At 38.8% G+C, this 22,758-nt stretch overlaps 1 protein-coding gene and 1 non-coding gene across 3 annotated transcripts in view; one reads left to right on the forward strand and one right to left on the reverse strand.

Moving 5' to 3' along the window:
* The first annotated feature begins 4,406 nt into the window (after positions 1-4,406).
* Positions 4,407-22,758, forward strand: part of LEO1 (LEO1 homolog, Paf1/RNA polymerase II complex component) — a 33,676-nt gene continuing 15,324 nt past the window's right edge. For both annotated transcript variants that reach the window (XM_065941221.1, XM_065941222.1), the window contains exons 1-6: positions 4,407-4,541; positions 14,026-14,787; positions 16,715-16,819; positions 19,406-19,500; positions 20,478-20,623; positions 21,374-21,458. In XM_065941221.1, coding sequence (XP_065797293.1) covers positions 4,484-4,541; positions 14,026-14,787; positions 16,715-16,819; positions 19,406-19,500; positions 20,478-20,623; positions 21,374-21,458 — 1,251 coding nt within the window. In that variant the 5' untranslated portion in view covers positions 4,407-4,483. The remainder of the gene's footprint in view (positions 4,542-14,025; positions 14,788-16,714; positions 16,820-19,405; positions 19,501-20,477; positions 20,624-21,373; positions 21,459-22,758) is intronic.
* Positions 11,195-11,300, reverse strand: LOC136172719 (U6 spliceosomal RNA). The gene has a single exon (XR_010664070.1). It is a non-coding gene; the product is annotated as a U6 spliceosomal RNA (small nuclear RNA).

Raw genomic sequence — 22,758 nt, forward strand, 5'->3', positions numbered from 1 at the left:
CCTTGACCAGACAGACCTTTGTTGGCAAAGTAATGTCTCTGCTTTTTAATATACTGTCTAGGTTGGTCATAACTTTCCTTCCAAGGAGTAAGTATCTTTTAATTTCATTGATGCAATCACCATCTGCAGTGATTCTGGAGCCCAGAAAAATAAAGTCAGCTACTGTTTCCACTGTTTCCCCATGCTGGGAGAAATATCAACAACTTCAGATATGCAAATGATACCACTCTAATGGCAGAAGTGAAGAGGAACTAAAGAGCCTCTTGATAAGGGTGAAAGAGGAGAGTGAAAAAGCTGGTTTAAAACTCAACATTCAAAAAACTAAGATCCTGGCATTCAGGCCCATCACAGCATGGCAAATAGAAGAGGTAAAAGTGGAAACAGTGACAGATTTTATTTTCTTAGGATCCAAAATCACTGCAAAGCTTCCCTGGAGGCTTAGCAGTAAATAATCAGCCTGCTATGCAGGAGATGCAGGAGACACCCATTTGATCCCTTGGTCAGCAAGATCCCCTGGAGGATGGCATGGCAACCAACTTCAGTATTCCTGCCAGGAAAATCCTGGGGACAGATGAGCCTGACAGGCTATGGCCCATGGGGTCACAGAGTCAGACATGACTGAACAACTGAGCATATAAAATCACCACAGATGGTAACTGCAGCCATGAATTTAAAAGACACTCCTTGGAAGGAAAACTTTGACAAACCTAGACAAGATATTAAAAAGCAGAGGCATCACTTTGCCTACAAAAGCTCATATAGTCAAAGCTATGATTTTTCCACTAGTCATGTATGAATGTGACAGTTGGACCATAAATAAGACTGAGTGCTGAAGAACTGATGCTTTCAAATTGGGGTGTTGGAGAAGACTCCTGAAGGTCCCTTGGACTGCAAGGAGAACAAATCAGTCAATCTTAAAGGAAATCAATATTGGTTTCCTTTAAAAAATCAATTCAAAGTTGAATTGGAATAGTCATTGGAAGAACTGATGCTAAAGCTGAAGCTCCAATATTTTGGGCATCTGATGGGAAGAGCCGATTCATTGGAAAAGACCCTAATGCTGGAAAGATCAAAGGCTAAAGGAGAAGGGGATGCCAAAGGATGACATGGTTAGACAGCATTACTGACTGAATGGACAAGTATTTGTGCACCCTCCAGGATATGGATGTGGAAGACAGAGGAGCCTGGCGTGCTACAGTCCGTGGGGTCACAAAGAATCAGACACGACTCAGCAACTGAACAACAAGCTGGCACTTGCCAGTTACTTCTACAAAAATTAAATTATGTGCTGCTGCAACTGCTGATTTTCAACACTCCCTGAAAGGAGCTCAGGATGGAGAGCAGAAACGAGGCACTCTGTGCTGGGGGTGAGGAAACTGGCAAAACATATCTTCAGATAGCAAGATATTTTCAGGAGTCAATCTATGAGTGCAATTCTTGTATCACTTCATACCTAGAAAAGCACCAAAATCCTTCATGATGGTGATTCTCTTTCATGCATAGCAGAAGCTTCTGGAAAAATATGTGCTTGACTGCATGTACTCTCCCTTCACCAAAATCACATATATGCTGTTCTTCCCCCTCTACCTCTTCAGAGCAGTTTCTCAGAGCTATCTGAGGCTCTGTCTCCTGGGCTGCAGTCTTCATTTTACCCCAAATAAAGCTTAACTTGCAACTCTCACGTTGTGCATTTTTTAAAAGTTGACAGTAGTTCAAAGAGCTTCTATATTTATGAAAAAAATCATCTTCGCTCTTATTTTCACATCTGCATAGCACCCACTGTAGGGACTCAATTCAGTAAGAAATCTAATAAGGGCAGATGATAAGTGAATGCTCTGTGTTTTCCAAGAAATGAGCTGCCCCATTGTTCATTCGGGGCTTTCCAGGTGGCGCAGTGGTATAGAATCCATCTGCCAATGCAGGAGAAGTGGGTGCGGTTCCTGGGTCGGGAAGATTTCCTGGAGTAGGAAATGGCAATTCACTCCAGTATTTTGCCTGGAAAATTCCACAGACAGAGGAGGCTGGCGGGCTACAGTCCATGGGGTGGTACGACTGAGCACAAGCACAAGCACAAGCACACACGGTTTGTTTACTGCTGGAGAGACTTTGGGAATTCTCCTCCTCTTTAGTTCAGATCAATCTGTGCCTTCTAAAGGCTAACTCCATCCACAAAGTACTCAGAAATGAGCTGCATGATCCTCCCATGGGGTGGCAGTTTACCATAAACGGAGTGAATTTGCAGTTAATGTATTGTTTAATCCAACTGTCGTTTTTCCTTGAAGTCTTTCAAATGTTATACAAACTTTATAACACATATTTCTGCTTTGCAACTTGATGCAAACATAGGTTTTCATCAATTTTAAAGACAGATACCTTATAGAAGTGTTTGTAATGAATTGTGTCATGTTGTTTGTGTTGTGTTAGCCAACCTAGTTTAATCTTTGTTCTTTGACTAAGGGGGTATTGGTTACTATTTTGAGGATCTTATGAAGGCAGAACATGGGAAAAAGACAAACTCTCAAAAACTGGAAAAAAATGATAAAGCTATCCTGGAGATGTTTTATCCAGTTACTCACCTAACATAAAATTCTCCATCCCTAGAGCAAAAGAAGAGATTATCTTAATATCCAAAGTTAAATTAGTAAAACACAAACCCAATAGGATAAACCTGTCCAGCTCTGCTAGTAAATGAAAAGGTTATTTGAACACTGTAAACATCAATGATAGTGATCTGGGTGTAACCTCAGGCAAGCACTATCTGTGACTGATTAAGCTGAAATCTAATTAAATGTATTAGATCCTGTCTGAAGAAAGACAACTTGAATAGAAGAGCAATGATCAGCACAAAGTATAGCAAAAACAAACAAGCGAACAACAAATCAAGGAACCAGAAGTTATTTGTTTTGCACTATTCATATGAGATAAACACATTAATTCTGCTAGTCAAGGTGGGTAGGTTGATTCACTAGGCCTTGCTGTAATTCAACTTGTTGAGATTTAATCAATGCTCTTTTCAAGGATAGTATTCCAAATGAAAATGAAACTGAATCACAATCACATGGAATACTTGTTTTTCCAGCATTCCAGAAAGTTTTAAAGTGATCCCATCTACTTACTCTTATATCATCCATTTTATACACAATAGCTCTAGGATAACATACTCAGTCCCACTTCTTGTCCATTTAAACCCTGTCAGGCACTCCTATTTACAACAAAAATATACCTCATAATCTCCAAACTAAAAAATCTACTGTTGCCTGTCCAAGATCAAAGCCCCCATATTGGGCTAACCAGATAATATCTTAACACTGGATGTACTTTTCTGAAAATTCAAAATTCCTAGAAAGGGCCTAGTTGTTTAACATATCCAAGTCACTTCATTTCTTTGAGCTTCTGTAAAGCAAAAGGGTTTATCTAGCACTGATCTATTAACAAATTCTATAACTGCTTGATTTTATAATATGCAATTGTTTAGCCACATTCCCCAGCTTAAGCTTTTTCCTGAAAAAATAAGTCAATGGAATCGTAATAGTGTTTTTCTAGCTGCAGGCTGCAAGCCATTAAATAAATCACGAAATCAGTTTAGTAGATGCACTGCCTGTCAGCATAAAACAAAACAAGCTTAAACAGAATAAAAGAGAATAGGAAATCTCAGGTTGCATCTTAGCAGTCAGTACTGTTTTGTGATTATTTGTTTGTAGCGGGTTAGGATGGCACATTTTTGATGTCTGACATACACTACTCTAAAGTTGGGTCAGACTGGTCCGAATATGACCCTTTTAGGGGTATGAGAGGTCCTTCCTCTTCCAATCACACATATATGTGTGTGTGAGGACATATTTTCTTCACAAGCTTCAACCAAAACCTCTCAAGATTGAATGCAGAAGCAAGTATGCGAATTCAACTGTTTTCATTTGAGGCAGATACCAAAGACGCTTTCAAAACTGTAAATAATTCCACTCTTCAATTTTCAGAAAACAAGTCACTTAAAATCTTAAAATGCTATTTTATGTTAACTCGTTTATTATTGTAGAACGAATTTTTAAAATTTCTGCCTTAATTACTATTACAGTAAATATCAATAGATACAATCCACATAACAAAAGCATTTTTGAGTCCGCAACAATTTGAGAACAGCTGATCCGCATAAAACAAAGGACTGCAGGCCTGACTCCAGGCAAGTTTAACACGGTCACAGGCCCTTCCTGGGAGCCCCCAAATACCATCCGCTCCACTGACACTCAGATCTGATGTACCCAGCTGAGAATCCTCGCGAATAAGAACAGATATTGACGAAGGGCGGGGTTGCTGGACGTAAGAGCGTGGGTAAGTGCGGGTTCAAAGTGCAAGCGAAAACAAGCTTCCAGTAGAAAAGGAGACGTTTTAGCGAATCTTTGCGACACTGTCGCGTTTCGTTGGTTCTGTGCCGTAAACGCAGTCGGGGAGCCGCTCCCGGTCAAGACTGCGGCGGACGCGCGCTGCTATGGCGGATATGGAAGACCTATTCGGGAGCGACGCCGACAGCGATCCTGAGCGTAAAGGTGGGGTCCGCAGGGCTTCGGTGGAGACGGGCGTGGCGGGCCTTCTCCGGCGGGAGCCCGACAGCGACCCGATTCCGGGTCTGCGAACGCTCTGGCGCCGCTGGCGGATGGCGCTTCCTCTCCGCCTGCCTCAGCGCCCCCTGCCCTCCCGGCGGTGCCAACCTTTTCCCGAGGGAGGGGACGAAAGGACAGATGCAGAGTGTGTGCCTCGAGGTTCTTGGTGTCCATTTAGCAAGCCGAGCCTAGGAGCATGGGGAGCGAAGGGGGCGCGGGGCAGGAAAGGAGGCCGGTGAGCCGGCGCAGCGAGAGGAGGAACCTTAGAGTCCTGCTCTGTCTTGCCTTGCACATGGACTATTGTGAATGAATGGAAATTACGTGTTCAGGAACATGGGTATGGGCTGGACGAATTTTCAGAGGGGCTCTGATTGTCCTTTTGAATGAAACCAGAACGTGGCGTGATGGAAAGTTTAAAATGTCTGGGTGAGAAGGCTGGGAAGGTTACTGGGGTAGGGCTGCATACAGGTGTTACGCGCAAGAGATAATGTGTCTTCCGAGAACCTGTGCAAAAACGCTAGAATTTCTTGAGTTGGTGGTATTAGATTGGGGAGCATATGAAGTCTGTGTTTGGAGAGAAGGGATGAAGGATTTGGTGATGAAATGGATTAGTAAATGTATGTTCATGATGCAGGGTAGCACCATATGGATTCTAGTGTGAGGGCTGTACCAGGATGGATGTCCTGAAGGTTCTGGTCAGGATAGGTCTGGAAGTGTAGAGCCCTTATACTAACTCTTGTTCCACTTTCTTTGCTAATGTTTTCATTACCGTGTCATCTGTATGTGTCCTTATCCCATTCACCCTTCGAGGCATCAGAGCCATGTGAACCCTTGCATCATTCACTTCCATGAAGTTCATTCATTCATCATTTATAGATCCCCTATCATGTTATAGCTACTTTGCTAAGTGTAGGGGTTACAATGATGCAAAGATATCACCCTCCCTCAGTTAACTTCATTGCTTAATACATAAATAATTGAATAGGTAGAAGCAGTAGCGAGTGTTTGAAGGTCTCCTACCGAGGTGAGGGTCGGAAATGGCCGGCTGCAGGGACAAGGGCCCTGGCAGCTGCAGCCCTGGGAGGCGTGTGTTGACCTAAGTCCTATGGGGGGTCTCCAGTAGCCCTAACATAGAACCTGTAGACTCCAAGACTGGGTTGCCTCAGTTGTTAGTGTTAGTCGCTCCGTGGTATCCAGCTGTTTGTGACTCCATGAACTGTAGCCCGCCAGTCTCCTCTGTCCATGGAATTCTCCAGGCAAGAATAGTGGAGTGGGTTGCCATTCCCTTCTCCAGGGGATCCTTCTGACCCAGGGATTGAACCCACATCACTTGCACTGCTACATTCTTAACCATCGGAGAGATGTTAGGCCAAACAAGGAACAGGGAGGGAGCACAGCCCAACCCATCAGCAGACAATTGGATTAAAGATTTACTGAGCAAAGCCCTGCACCAGAGAGCAAGACCCTATTTTCCCTACAGCCAGTCCCTCCCATCAGGAAACTTACACAGTCCTCTTAGCCTCATCCATCAGAGGGCAGACAGAAGCAAGAATTTAATAATCCCACAGCTTACAGAAAGAAAACCAGGATCACAGAAATCTAACCAAAATGATCACATATGAAGCTATGAGCCATGCTCTGCATGGCCACTCAGGATGGTCAGGTCATGGTGGAGAGATCTGACAAAACGTGTGTGGCCTGTGGGATCTTAGTTCCCCAATCAGGGATTGAACCTGGGCCATGGCGGTGAAAGCTCTGAGCCCTAACTACTAGACTGCCAAGGAATCCCCAAGATTGCCTTCTTTTTTTATGGTTGAAAAGTATTACATTGTATATATGCCATATTTTTAGTGGCATGGATAATATTTTGTTGTTTATATGCACCACATTTTGTTTGTCCATAGATGGACATTTAGGTTGTTTCTATATCTTGATAATGCTCCAGTGAACATAGGTGGGCATATATTTTTTCAAATTAATGTTTTTGTGTCCTTTGGATAAATACCCAGAATTGGTCTAGCTGGATCATATAGTAGTTCTGTTCTGTTTCTGAAACATTTCCATACTGTTTTCCATAGTGACTGCACCTGTTTACAATCCGACCATTAGTGTACAAATGTTTCCTTTTCTCCATGTTCTCTCCAACACTTGTTATTTTTTATCTTTTTGATAATAGTCATTCCGACTGTGGTTTTGATTTTCATTTCTCTTTCGATTAGTGATGTTGGGCATCTTTTCATGTACCTATTGGTATGTCTTTTTTGGAAAAATGTCTATTCAGGCCTTCTGTCCATTTATATATATATATAATAGCTTTTTTTTTTTTAATATGAGCTCTTTATATGTTTTTGGCATTAATCCTTTTTCAGATATATGATTTGTGAATATTTTATCCTATTCAATAGATTACCTTTTCATTTTGTTGATGGTTTCCTTTGCTGTGTAGAAGTGTTTTAGCTTGATATGTCACACTTGTTTATTTTAGCTTTAGTTGTCATTGCCTTTGGTGTCAAATCCAAAAAATGATAACCAAGGCCAATGTCAAGGAGCTTACTGCCTATGTTTTCTTCTAGGAGTTTTATGGTTTCAGGTCTGAAATTTAAGTCTAATCCATTTAGAGTTAAATTTTGTGTATGGTGTAATAAGATAGTGGCCCAGTTTCATTCTTTTACATATTGCTATCCAGCTTTCTCAACACCATTTATTGTTCTTTCCTCATTGTGTATTCTTGGCATGCTCCTTTGTTGTAAACTAATTGACCATATATGTGTGGCTTTATTTCTGAGTTTTTTATTCTGTTGCATTGATTTATGTGTCTGTAATACAGTTTGAAATCAAGGGCATGATGCCTCCAGCTTTATTTTTTTTTTTTCTCAAGATTGCTTTGGCTGTATGGGTTTGTATGTATGTGTGGTTTCACACACATTTTAGAGTTCTTTGTTCTATTTCTATAAAAAATGCCATTAGAATTTTGATAGGGATTGTGTTCAAAATGTAGATTACTTTGGTTAGTGTGGATATTTTAACAATATCGATTCTTCCAGTCCATGAGCGATCTTTCCATTTATTTGTGTCTTTAGTTTCTTTCATCCGTGTGTCACAGTTTTCACTGTACAGATCTTTCATCTTTTTTGGTTAAATTTATCCCTAAGTATTTTATTCTTTTTGTTGTATTTATAAGTGGGATTATTTTCTTAATTTCTCTGTTAGCTTATTATTTATGTGTAGAAACACAACTGTATATTGATTTTATATTCTGCAACTTTAATAAATTTATTTATTAGTCCTAACAGTTTTCTGGTGGAGTCTGTAGGATTTTCTATATATAATATGTCATCTGCAAATAGTGACAGTTTTAGTTCTTTTCAGTTTGGTTGCTGAATATGCCATTTTTATGTGAGCAATTCAGTGGTATTTAGTACATTTAAAATGTCCTGCAAAAAAAAAAAAATGTCCTGCAGCCACCACCTCTGTCTAGTTCTAAAACATTTTCATCACCTCAAAATAAAACACCACACCCATTGAGCAGTTACTTACCATTTGCTCCTTTCACTAGCCCCCACCAACCACCAATCTACCTTTTACATCTATGGATTTTCTATGTTCTGGACATTTCATATAAATGGAATCATACTACATGTGGCTTTTTGTGTCTGATTTCTATCTCTTACCATTGTGTTTTTGAAATTTATCCATATTGTATGTATTAATACTTCATTTTTTTTAATGATTGAATAGTATTCACTCTATGTATATGTCCCAGTTTGTTTATCTATTTAACCACTGGTGAACATTGGGTTGTTTCCATCTTTGGCTATTTAAATAGTGATGCTGTGAACATTTGTTAACAAGTATTTGTGTAAGTGCCTGTTTTCAGTTCTCTTGGGGTGGAATTGGATATATATGTGTAGGGGTGGAACTGCTGAGTCATATGATTCTTTGTTTTACTTTTTGAAGAGCAACCAAACCATTTTTTGGACCAGCAAACCATTTTTGTAACCATTTTACATTAGCACCAGCAATGTTTGAGGGTTCTATTTCTTCACCTTTGCCAATACCTATTTTACATTTTTTTTTTTTTTTACCCCTTTTTAAAATATAGCCATCACTGTTGGTGTCAAGTGATATTTCATTGTGGTTTAGATTTGCATTTCCTAATGGCCAGTGACGTTGAGCATCTTTTCATGTACTTGTTTCATGTTTGTGTAACTGTGGAGAAATGTATATTCAAGTCCAGTGTCCATTTTTAAAATGGATTGTTTGTTTGTTGTTGTTGTTGTAAACATTTTTTATATATTCCAGATTGTTGTTGTTCAGTCACTCAGTCACGTCTGACTCTTTACGACCCCATGGATTGTAGCACGCCAGACTTCCCTGTCCTTCACCATCTCCCGGAGCTTGGTCAAACTCATGTCCATTGAGTCAGTGATGCCATCCAACCATTTCATCCTCTGTCATCCCCTACTTCTGTCTTCAATCTTTCCCAGCCTTAGGGTCTTTTCTAATGATTCAGCTCTGCTTATCAGGTGGCCAAAGTATTGGAGCTTCAGCTTCAGCATCAGTCCTTCCAATGAACATTCAGGGTTGATTTCCTTTAGGATGGACTGGTTTGATCTTGCAGTCCAAGGGACTCTTGAGGCTTTTCCAACACCACAGTTTAAAAGCATCAGTTCTTCAGTGCTCAGCTTTCTTATGGTTCAGCTTTCACATCCGTACATGACTACTGGAAAAATCATAGCTTTGACTATACGGACCTTTGTCAGCAAAGTATTGTCTCTGCTTTTTAATAAGCTGTCTAGATTTGTCATAGCTTTTCTTCCAAGGAGCAAGTGTTTTTTCAGTCCATGGCTGCAGTCACCATCTGTAGTGATTTTGGAGCCCAAGAAAATAAAGTCTGTCACTGTTTTCATTACATATGTGTCAGAGATATGGTTTGCAGATATTTTCTCCCATTCTCTAGGTTGTTTTTTCACTTTCTTGATAATATTCTTTCTTGCACAAAAGCTTTTCATTTTGAGGAAGTCCAGTTTATCTTTTGTTGTTGTTTATGATTCCTTCATTTTTGAAGAACAGTTTGACTAAATGTAGAGTTCTTGATTGACTGTTTCAGCACTTTGAATATTTCATCCCATTGCCTCCTGGTTTTTATGGTTTCTGATGAGAGATCAGCTGTTATCCTTATCAATGATCTCTTTGTATGGGATGAGTTGTTTCTTTTTTGCTGCTTTTAGGATTTTTCTTTGTCTTAGGCAGTTTGATAACAATGCTCTGGGGTGCTGTCTCTTTAACTTTATCCTTCTTGGTATTTGTTAAACAGCTTCGATGTGTATGCTCATGTCTTTCATCAGATTTGGGAAGTTTTTGGCTGTTATGTCTTCAAATATATTTTTCTGTCCCTTTCTCTTTTTTCTCTTCTTCTGGAACCCACATTATGCATAGAGTGGTAGACTTGCTGTTTTCTTACAAGTATTTTAGACTCTTCATTTTCTTCATTCTTTTCTCTTTTTGTTCACAAGACTGGATAATCTCAATTATGTATCTTTATTTATTTATTTATTTATTTTTTCAGTGGGTTTTGTCATACATTGATATGAATCAGCCATAGAGTTACACGTATTCCCCATCCCGATCCCCCCTCCCACCTCCCTATCCACCCGATTCCTCTGGGTCTTCCCAGTGCACCAGGCCCGAGCACTTGACTCATGCATCCCACCTGGGCTGGTGATCTGTTTCACCATAGATAATATACATGCTGTTCTTTGGAAACATCCCACCCTTGCCTTCTCCCACAGAGTTCAAAAGTCTGTTCTGTACTTCTGTGTCTCTTTTTCTGTTTTGCATATAGGTTTTTTGTTACCATCTTTCTAAATTCCATATATATGTGTTGGAATTTATATATATACAGTATGCTGTAATGTTCTTTATCTTTCTGGCTTACTTCACTCTGTATAATGGGCTCCAGTTTCATCCATCTCATTAGAACTGATTCAAATGAATTCTTTTTAATGGCTGAGTAATAGTCCATGGTGTATATGTACTACAGCTTCCTTACCCATTCGTCTGCTGATGGGCATCTTTCCTGGCTATTATAAACAGTGCTGCAATGAACACTGGGGTGCACGTGTCTCTTTCAGATCTGGTTTCCTCGGTGTGTATGCCCAGAAGTGGTATTGCTGGGTCATATGGCAGTTCTATTTCCAGTTTTTTAAGAAATCTCCACACTGTTTTCCATAGTGGCTGTACTAGTTTGCATTCCCACCAACAGTGTAAGAGGGTTCCCTTTTCTCCACACCCTCTCCAGCATTTATTGCTTGTAGACTTTTGGATAGCAGCCATCCTGACTGGCGTGTAATGGTACCTCATTGTGGTTTTGATTTGCATTTCTCTGATGATGAGTGATGTTGAGCATCTTTTCATGTGTTTGTTAGCCATCTGTAAGTCTTCTTTGGGGAAATGTCTGTTTAGTTCTTTGGCCCATTTTTTGATTGGGTCATTTATTTTTCTGGAATTGAGCTTCAGGAGTTGCTTGTATATTTTTTAGATTAATCCTTTGTCTGTTTCCTCATTTGCTATTATTTTCTCCCAATCTGAGGGCTGTCTTAAATATAGAACGCTTCACGAATTTGCGTGTCATCCTGCGCAGGGGCCATGCTAATCTTCTCTGTATCGTTCCAATTTTAATATATGTGCTGCCGAAGCGAGCACTCAATTATGTAATCTTAAAAGTTTCCTGATTCTTTCTTCTTCTCGCTCACTTCTGTTGTTTATCTCTTTAATGAATTTTCATTTCAGTTATTATACTTTTCAACTCCAGATTTTCTGTTCAGTTTTTTTAAAAATAATATCTGTCTTTTTATTGATATCTGTATTTGATAAGATATCATTTTTGGGAAATACATGTAACTCCATGGCTGATTCATGTCAGTGTATGACAAAACCCACTGAAATGTTGTGAAGTAATTAGCCTCCAACTAATTAAAAAAAAAAAGATATCAGTTTCATTGTCTGGGCTTCTTTAGGGACAAATTGTAACCTTTCTTTCACATGTATGGGCCATACTTCATTGTTTCTTTGCAGGCATTATAAGTTTTTGTTGATAATTGGACATTTTGAAATTATACTGCAGTAACTCAGGACAGCACACTCCCTTCCCCACCCCCACCCCCGGCATTTATTGTTGCTATTTGTTGTTGTAATTATTGTTGACTCTTTTGAAATAATTTTGTAAAGTCTGCAATTTTTGTGGTATGTGACCACTAAAGTTTCTGCTCCATTAGTTTAGTGGTCAGCTAGTGATTGGACAGAGGTTTCCTTATATGCAGAAAAAGAAACAACAACAATCGCAGGAAAACTTCCAGACTTCACAGGTTGTCTCTCTGTGTGTGTTAAGGTGTGCCTTCAACACTCCACCAAGTGGTTTTCATCCTGTCTTTGCTTTCATTTCTTGCTTTCATGGAGCCTGAAGTTCAACCAGAAGTGAGGGCTTAGGGCCCTCTTGGTTCTTTCTTGAGCATGTGCACAGCCCTGGGGAAGTGCATGGCTTTCCAGATTGCTAAGAATATATGGGAGGGTTTTGTTTGGTTGGTTGGTTCATTTATTGTGGGAGGTTTTTCTTTTTCTCTACAACAAACATTTGACTTTGTTAATGGGCTATATCCTAATACAATGTTGTGTTTGTTTTAGAACAGTGAAGGGACTCAGCCATACATATACATGTATCCATTCTCCCCCAAACCCCTTTCTCATCCAGGCTGCCAAATAAAGTTAAGCAGAGTTCCATGTGCTATACGATAGGTCTTTGTTGGTTATCCATTTTGAATATTGCAGCATGTACATGATCTTCCCAAAGTCCCTAACTATCCCTTCCCCCCAGCAACTATAAGTTTGTTTTCTAAGTCTATGAATCTCTTTCTGCTTTGTAAGTAAGCTCATTTGTATCTTTCCTTTTTAGATTCTACTCATAAGGGATGTTATACCATGTTCTCTGTCTGACTGACTTTGCTCAGTATGACACTCTCTAGGTCCATCCATATTGCTGCAAATGGCATTATTTCATTATTTTTTAATGGCCGTTGTATATATGTACCACGTCTTAATCCATTCCTCTGTTGATGGGCATTTAGGTTGCTTCCTTGTCTTGACTATTGTAAACAGTGCTGCAGTGAGCATTGGGGTGCATGTATCCTTTCAGATCATGTTTTTCTCTGGATATATGCCCAGGAGTGGGATTGCAAGGTCATGTGGTAGCTCTCTTTTTAGTTTTATGAGGATCCTCCATACTGTTCTCCATAGTGGCTGTACCAATTTACATTCCCACCAATAGTGTTGGAGGCTTCCCTTCTCTCCACACCCTCTCCAGCATTTGTTGTTTGCGGATTTTTTGATGATGACCATTCTGACCCGTGTGAGGTGATATCTCATTGTAGTTTTGATTTGCATTTCTCTAATAATTAGTGATGTTGCACATCTTTTCATGTGCTTGCTGGCCATCTGTATGTCCTCTTTGGAGAAACGTTTGGATCTTCTCTCCATTTTTCGAGTGGGTTATTTGTTTTGATGGTGTTAAGTGTCATAAGCTGTTTGTAAATTTTGGAGACTAATCCCTTATTGGTTGTATCATTTGTAATGTTTTCTCCCAATCTATGGGTTGTCTTTTCATTTTGCTTATTGTTTCCTTTGCTGTACAAAAGCTTTTGAGTTTAAATAGGTCCTATTGTTTATTTTTGTTTTTATTTCCATTATTCTGGGAGATAGATTGAAAGAGATCTTGCTGTGATTTATGTGAGAGAGTGTGCTGCCTATGTTTTCCTCTAGAAGTTTTATCATACTTTTAAAGTCCTTACTCCTCATATTATGTCATTCCTCAGCCTTTTCAACCAAGCTTTTTAGTTAGTCTGTTGTTTGCCCTGTTATTCATTGTCCAAAGCAGACACAACTAATACATCTACCTGTAAATGTTTTGAGTAGTTCCAAGTTAGGTGAGATAAAGTCAAGTCCTTTGAGCCAGTCCCTTCAGTGATCCACCAGACAGATCAGAATTAACAACAATGATTCTTTGCGAATGAGGTGCCGTCTGCTCCCTCCATTAGTGGCACATGTGCCAGAAATTCAGGGTATTATCTTCAAGGCACTGTTGACCAAGGGGTGGGTTGGGAGCAGTGGGTGGTGGGGTAGGGACCAGAGTATGTTAGAAGTTCCCGAAATTCTGTTATTTTTTTTTACTGAGATTCAGCTTTTTTTTTTTTTTTTTTTTTGATCTCATTAAACATTCCCCTAGTTGTTGCAAATTTTAGTTTCCAGAGTCTGAGAAGATAGATTCTAACAGCTTTTAAGAAGTTTTTTTCCTTGCTTTTATGTTAAGATGGACTTTTAGTGTTCCTTATTCTGCTTTTTTTTGCTTACCTCACCCTGTGTTTATATGATCCCATAGATTCTGACTCTGGATCTGGCTCGGATTCTGATCAAGAGAATGTTGCTTCTGGCAGTAATGCCTCTGGAAGTGAAAGCGATCAAGATGAAAGAGATGATGCAGGAAAACCAAGTAATAAGGAACTGTTTGGAGATGACAGTGAGGATGAGGGAGCCTCTCATCATAGTGGGAGTGATAATCACTCTGAAGGATCAGACAATAGATCAGAAGCTTCTGAGCATTCTGACCATGAAGACAACGATCCCTCAGATGTAGATCAACACAGTGGATCAGAAACCCGAAATGACAATGATGATGAGGATGAGGGTCATAGATCAGATGGAGGGAGTCATCACTCGGAAGCAGAAGGTTCTGAAAAAGCACACTCAGATGATGAAAAATGGGGCAGGGAAGATAAAAGCGATCAGTCAGATGATGAAAAGATACAAAATTCTGATGATGAGGAGAGGGCACAAGGGTCTGATGAAGATAAACTGCAGAATTCTGATGATGATGAAAAAATGCAGAACACAGATGATGAGGAGAGGCCCCAGCTTTCAGAGGATGAGCGACAACAGCTGTCTGAGGAGGAGAAGGCTAATTCTGATGATGAACGGCCAGCAGCTTCTGATAATGATGATGAGAAACAGAACTCAGATGATGAAGAGCGGCCACAGATATCTGATGAAGAGAAAATGCAAAATTCTGATGATGAAAGGCCACAGCCCTCGGATGAAGAACACAGGCATTCAGATGATGAAGAGGAACAGGACCATAAATCAGGTAATACACTTATGAGAACCAGAGTGGTTTAGTAGAAGCATTGAGGTACAGTGGTGGCTCATTGATTCTTTTTACAGTCCCATTACTTTAGTACTCTGATTTTTCTCTTCTGTTCCTCTATTTCAACCTTTTCTAACTCTATACATTTTACTTGTAAACATTTTCCTAATTCGTGTATTATTTCTGTCTTTCCCCCTTCCATTTTATTGATGATAGATCAGGAAGAAAAAACTTTAAAGAGGGAAGTCTTAGAGCAAAGTGTATAGTGCTATAGTAGCTAGATACCGAACAGTCAGTTCCGTTTCTGTGGGTAACCGGAAGAGCATGCCCCAGATGAGAATAGATGTGCCTGGGGGAAAAACCCCCGTGCCATTGAAATGCCCAGTTTCCAGGTCAGTTTATTAGAGATCCAAAATTTCATCCTCCAGAGGTAATCAGGCTCCAAGGAGTTTATTCAGACTAACCACAGGAAGTTATAAAAATTGAATTGCAAAATTGTTTCAAGAGCATCAGTTATTTTTCTATCATTGTATCCTTTGAGGGGAAATCTGCATTGGATACCAAATTGTAACAGTCAGGAGGTTTCCTGAAGAGCATAATATCCAGAAAATGACAGCACAGGCTGGATGATCTCAGTGAGTTATGATAGCCTGACATATGCATCCTCATCCTGGGGAGATGTGCTTGGATCAGAACATTTATTTCCTGAAGACAGCAGGAAAACATAGAGCGGAACCTTGGCTTTTGGATCCCTTTTCATAATAACTACTTACACTGTTTTCTTGAAGTTAGCACGTTCTTCATATAGAATATTAAAACAGTTAACCATCTGATTTCTTTGTGTTATATAAAAGTCACTTTGATTAAGTTGGAAGTCTTCCTGTAGTAATATCTGGGTTGCTTCATTTTTATAAGTAATTGATTATAATTATATATTGATTCTGTCTTCTTAGAGAGCTGCAGTTTGGGGATTGGGAGGTCTTTTCCCCTGGAATACATACCTCAGGATAGCTTTCAAGACCACATTTTAACATTATTTAGGAGAGGAGGTCAAACAGTTTCCAGAGATGGATATAGGTCTATATAGACTATAGGACTGCAGTAATTATTTCAATAACTAATTCTGGGTAGAGTTATTTGTACTGGGAATACTCAGAATCATTAAGGCTTATGCACTACTTCCCAAATACTAGCAGACTAACATAAAACTAAGAGTAGGAGTCTTGTCACTGGTCATCCTGCTTAACTACTTCTACAGTGGTTGGGTTTTGAAGTTTAAAATTACGTGAACAGTTGTACCATCCAGAAATAATATATTTGTGTCTTCCATTACAGTATATTTACTTCTCTTTTGTCTTCTGTATTGAATGATATATAAATTTAAAGTTTCAGAACTGCTTTTCTTATTCTCCCAAGTTTTTCTGCTTACAAAAACCAATGTTCCTTTTTAAAATTTTATTTCAAAATTAACCATAGTAAGTTGATTTTTGTGTGTGTATGTGGAGTTCTCTTAACATTAATGAATGTATAGATTTTTATAACCATCACCACAGTCATGATACAGAATGGTTCTGTCAGCCCTAAAAAACTCTCTCATACTGTCCCTTTTGTAGTCATACACTGCCCCACCTGGGACCCCTAACAGCTCCTGTTCTTCTGTCACTGTAGTTTTGTCTTTTTGAGAATGTCGTCTTATAAATGAAATCAGACAGTAGTGGCGCCTTTTTTCTTTCACTTACTGTAATGCATTTGAGAGTCATCCAAATTATTACTTGTATCAGTAGTTCATTCTTAGTTATTACTGAGTAATTTTCCATTATGTGGGTGGTCCATAGTTTGTTTCTCTCCAGTGTTGCTTTTCAAACACACAAAATCAAAGTGATGGTATGACTGCGATTATGCAGAACTTCTGATTCCACTCTTACAGAATCGGCAAGAGGCAGTGATAGTGAGGACGAAGTTTTACGAATGAAACGCAAGAACGCAATTGCATCTGATTCAGAAGCGGAGAGTGACACTGAGGTACCAAAAGGTACTCTACTTACTTCTTTTATATATCTTTATTTCCATTCCTCTCTCTGCATTTAACTATAGTACATTCCCAACCCTGGGCATTTAGCCCAGCCTGCAGGACCCACAGAAAAGAGTGTGCATACATTTAGTGTACCCAGGGAAGTTGTACAGATATGAGAAATTGCTCACACTTAAGAGGTTGAAGAACCTGACCTGCTTCATTTGTAGTCTGAGTGAGTCTGCTGTTAGGGGCCCGAGGCTCTGTTGAGGAGGAAGTGGCATTGCCTGTTCTTCGGGTTGAATAGTGACAGTTCTAGGACAGCTTGTTAGCTTGTTCTTAGGTTCTTAATAGGTTAATAGTAGATGAAGAAGCTGATTCTTCAAGCTATTTTAGGTGAAGAGTTCATAAAAACCCAGTGTTAGGTAAGGTAGGTTTTTTGTAAGGATACAAGATCTACCTGGACTTCCCTGGTAGCTCAGCTGGTAAAGAATCTGCCTGCAATGGGGGAGACCTGGGTTTGATCCCTGAGTTGGGAAGATCCCTTGGAGAAGGGAATGGCTACCCACTCCAGTAAAGTAGCCTGGAGAATTCCATGGACAGAAGAGCCTGGTGGCTACAGTCCATGGCGTTGCAAAGAGTCAGACATGACTGAGTGACTTTGAGGGGGTTCCCTGAAGCTCAAATGGTAAAGAATCTGCCTGTGATGCAGGAGACCAGGGTTCGATCCCTGGATTGGGAAGTTCCTCTGGAGAAGGGAATGGCAATCCACTCCAGTATTCTTGCCTGGAGAATTCCATGGACAGAGAAGCCTGGAGGGCTACAGTCCATGGGGTTGCAAAGAGTCAGACACGACTGAGTGACTAAGACACATACACTCAAGATCTACCTGTTTATATCTATGTATGACTGCATTTCAAATGGCAAATTACTATACAATAAAGATGTTAGTATAAAAGTTACAGTAAACATAATTTTGATAATTTGCACAGCCATTATTGTGCTATATGATAATTAGGCATTAATGTTAAATAGCTTATATAAAAAAAATAAATAGCTTATATAAATTATCACAAGTAACAGTATAACTAAAGCAAACAGTTAGCAGGTCAGCTAGAGAGAAAAGGAGACAGCTGAACAGAATAACAAACTCTGGGATTTACTTAAAGATCTTTGGGTCTATAACTCCTAGTTATGTACATGGACTTTGGAATCAGATAACTCAAGTTAGAATCTTAGTGGTTCTACTTTCCAACTGTATGATTTTGGTCAAATTAATTACTTAACTAAATTTCAGTTTCTGATTTGTAAGAGTGAGATGATGCTAATCCCCTTATAGTGTTGTTGTGAGAATCAGATTTATTAATTACTTTGTTCACATTTATTGAGAATCTGCTTTGTACTAGTACAATTTTATGCACTTGGAATGTAGCAGTAATCAAACACATCTCCCTGTAGAACCCGCATTCTGTTGGGGTCAGGGTGGGATAGAGAGACTAATGATAACACAGTAAGTAAATGAAACATATAGCATGTAAGATGGTGATAAAACCTAAGAAGAAAATAATCAGGTGAGCATATGAGTATAGTCTGGAACCAAACCTGAGTTATCTCCAAGGTATTCCTGTATTCCATGGTCTGGATGTATCAGTTTATCCATTTACGAACTGAAAGACATCTTGGTTGCTTCTGTATTTCAGCAATTATGAGTAAAGCTGCTGTAGACATTTGTGTGCAGGTTTTTGTGTGGATATAAGTGTGTAGATCCTTTGGGTAAATACCAAGGAGCAGCAATTTCTGGGGCATCTGGTAAGAATATGTTTAGTTTGGTAAGAAACTGCCAGACTGTCTTCCAAAGTGGGTGTGCCATTTTACATTCCTGCCTGAATCAGTGAATGAGATTTCCTGTTACTGCATATTTTTACCAGCGTTTGATGTTGTCCGGGTTCTGAATTTTGACCATTTTAATAGGCTTCCTTCTCTTTTTCAATGATCTGTCCTTTACCTCGTCTTAGTGACTCACACTTATGATTTTACCCTAGACCATGTCATTACCAAAATTGTAACTCTTCTATAATCTCACTTTCAAGCAGTCTACCTTTTGACCACCCTCCTATCTTCCTGTCATCTCCTTTACTACCCCACTTTGGTTTATTACAGATTATTGTTGATGATGTTGTTTTGCTTGTACCTGGGTGAAGTCCTTCCTGAGAGGAGGGGAGCCTGGGTAGACATGACCTGTAATTTTAAAATTTGGAAGGATGACGTGGAGAATAGGCCTGTGTGGTGTGCTTAAGCCCCAAATTTGAGTATCTGGACTGTAGGAGGATATTTGGGCTCCTGAGGAATAAAGGAAAGTGGAAAAACAGGGATGCAGTAAGTAAAGGAGGAGAGGAGTGCCTCCCGTGCACTTTGCCCTTCACTGGATTTGCCTTCTTCCCTCTGCACAGACACTCTAGTTAAATCTATGAGTGCGAGGCTCAGAGTTGTGTTTGGGTGGTTTCCAGGTGCCAGGTCTAGAAACTTTAGGAATATGTTGAAGTGATAGCTTTGAAGAATCACTGTTACAGGTATTAAATACTGTGCCTTTTTCCTCTTGCATTGAAGATAATAGTGGAACCATGGATCTCTTCGGAGGTGCAGATGATATATCTTCAGGGAGTGATGGGGAAGATAAACCACCCACTCCAGGACAGCCTGTTGTAAGTAAAATTACCAGTGAGAACTGGAAGAGAGAACTAAGTGTCTCTTTTATGCCAGGAAGAGGAAGTCGGTAACTGAATTGCAGTATGGAAATACAGTGAATGTGTGACTTCCTCATTTATGTAGAGAACTCCTACTTATAAGAGGATTAGAAGAAACTGTCTTGAAACGTCATTCTGTGGAATACTACTCAGCAATAAAAAGGATTTATATATGCAGCAACTTGGATGAAGTTTACTGATATATATGCAGCAACTTGGATGAAGTTCCAGGGAGTTATGCTGAGTGAGAAACAGCCAGTCCCAAAAGGTTAAGACTGTATAAATCCACTCCTCTAACCATTCTTAAAATGACAGAATTATAGAAATGGAGACAAGATTAATGGAGATTACAGCAACAGGATGAGGGCAAGAGGGAAGTGGATGCTGGCCGTAAAAGGGCAGCGTGAATCCTTGTGGTGATGGGAATGTCCTTTATCCGCCTGGGTCAGGTCAGTCTCCTGGTTGTAATCTTGTACTGTAGTTTTTGCAAGATGTTGTCACTGGGGGAAAGAAGATAGAAAGAACTGCCCGGTGTGAGGTGGGCCCACACCTTAGGAGACTAGACTGCATGGACTGTGAATTGAATAACATTTATTTGAATGTTTTTCTTGTTCATGTCAGCAAGTGTGTTTTGTTGATAATTTTCTCTAATTTTAATTGATAAAGTGATTTCATATTCTAGTGTCTGTTAATTTCACATTTCTGTTGGTGAGTATGTGGAAGATAGATTTATCATAAAAGAGATGTTTTCTTACTCTGATGCTTCTAAACCAATCTTGTTTATCCATGAGGGTTTTGGGGGGTGGATTGGTAGGGATGGATAATAGCCCTGAAGTCATGTCTCATTTTACTTCTTATCTACCTAAATGTGGAAATGGAACTGGACCATCTCTAAAGTCCCATCAAGCTCTAAAATTCTGTGACTCTTTTACTAGGATGAAAATGGATTGCCTCAAGATCAACAGGAGGAGGAGCCAATTCCTGAGACCAGAATAGAAGTAGAAATACCCAAAGTAAACACTGATTTAGGAAATGACTTATATTTTGTTAAGCTGCCCAACTTTCTCAGCGTAGAACCCAGGTAAGGGGATCAGTTGATAGTTTTTTAATGTTGGATAGGAAAATGTAGAATGTTGATATTTTTCTTACTTTGTATGAATTGACTAGTCACAAAACGGAAAACTCGTTATGTATCTCTGAAAAAATAAAAACCGAATATATCCTGTGATAGAAAAAGTATGGACAATTGGTAAAGGAGATTTATAATGCTTGTAATTGTTTTTAGCAGTCTGTTACTTTCTTATGAATTAACAGATATCACTAGTCTTGGGTGTTTCTGACTAATGAAGCCCTGAGAAAACTGAAATTGAGAGTAGTGAAGTTGCTAGAAAAATTGCAGATGTCCTCTATAGCAGCCATTGTGGATCTCGAAAAACTAATGGTTTGGACTGTTAAACAGCATTGATGGATATTATTCACTAAGTGACATGCAAGCTCTTTGTGCTATTTAAAAATTTTTTCCTAAGCAAAATGTGGAAAGCTAGGGTATACATGGCCTACTTGTTCAGAGACTTACATAAGAATTAAGAGTACTTGAATATTTAGCCTTGCTTGCTCTTTATTTCAAGCAATATGTATTGTTTTTTCAAGCAATATGTATTAATACCAAATTTCAAGAAGGTGCAGTAATTTGAATACATCCTTATAGTTGAGCATGAAGATATTTGACTATTATGATTTTTAGTTATTATGATTTTTTAAAGTTGCTTTATATAGCAGGAATATTTCTTACAAAATATGATTAATAGTTTATTTTAAAAACAATTTGTAGACCATTTGATCCTCAGTATTATGAAGATGAATTTGAAGATGAAGAAATGCTGGATGAAGAAGGTCGAACCAGGTTAAAATTAAAGGTACCATTCTGTGCTTTACCCCTTTCTTTTTTTCTTTTATAAAGTAAAACCTGGGGATACTAACTTGAGACTTAAGTTTTTGAAAATGATCTTTTCTGTTTCCTGTCATCAAAAAATGAATTGTCTACCTTTTTAGAATATTTTTTAGAAAGAAAATAGCATAGATTTTTCTCTGTAAAAGTGTCAGTTTTTTTTTTTTTTTGCTATATTACATCTTTTGGTGCTTTAAAAAATTATTAGCTACTTTCTTCAGAATAAGTTGTACTGTGGTTTGTGTTTAAAACAGCTCCCTCCCATATTTGTTGTGGGTTAAGTTCCAGCAACTTCCTGCAAGGGGAAATTATCTTCAGGCTCTTTGATCTATGGATGAACAAATCATATACAAAAGAATTTATTACTGGTACCTAACACTTCACCACATGGCTGTCTTTGTATTTTTCTAATTGTTCTTGTTCACTATTAGGAGAGATTTTTATTGTGCTAAATTCCTATTAATGCTTCTCTTTGAGACATTGTATTGTCTGGTTACTCTGTTCAAGGAGGGCCTCTAATCTTCCTTTAATCAAGGAGGATGTAGGTTTAAGTAGATGGTTTAGAGCTGAGTTGTAGCACAGTATCAAGAAACTGTTGAACTCATGATACCGAAACTGGTGCTATGCATTTTAAATTCTTAAATCTGAAGATTTCCTGTAAATACTTTCTTTTTTTTCCAGTAGATATTGTACATGGTGTTAAAATATTAAGAAGTGAGAGTCCGGCCTTCTTAGAATTCAAGGGCTAAACTTGTAGAATAATTCCATCTTTTCAAGTTTAATGGATCCATAAGTACCTAAAGAACCTTGATATAAAATGGTTTCTCTAAAAGGCATGAGCTTCCAAAGCTTTTCAATGAAATTTCATTACTCCTCCCACTTAATGGAAATATAAATCAGATGAGAAAATGGAGATAAACAGCACCATTAACTTGGTCAAGGTGACACCATTAATATATAGTACTTAAGCTTTTTTTGTTGTTGTTCTTTTTCTTACTTCCCCTCCTCTGTCTCCATGTTAGGTTATCTCTTAATGTTTCCCTTGGAACATGTGTATATCTATTGTTTTAAGGTTAGCACTGTTAATTTTTTGTGACTGTTTTAGTACCTCTGTAGTTACTCTGTTGCTTTTATTTCTCATCATTTATATAAATTAATGTGATAGTTCCTTATTTACTTTTTACTGATTTTTACATTTTCCCCTTATGTTCTATCATGATACATTGACACTTGTCACATGATACCAGACTCTAGTATCAGCATTAATG

Source organism: Muntiacus reevesi, chromosome 7 (assembly GCF_963930625.1).
Source record: "Muntiacus reevesi chromosome 7, mMunRee1.1, whole genome shotgun sequence".
Taxonomy (NCBI): domain Eukaryota; kingdom Metazoa; phylum Chordata; class Mammalia; order Artiodactyla; family Cervidae; genus Muntiacus; species Muntiacus reevesi.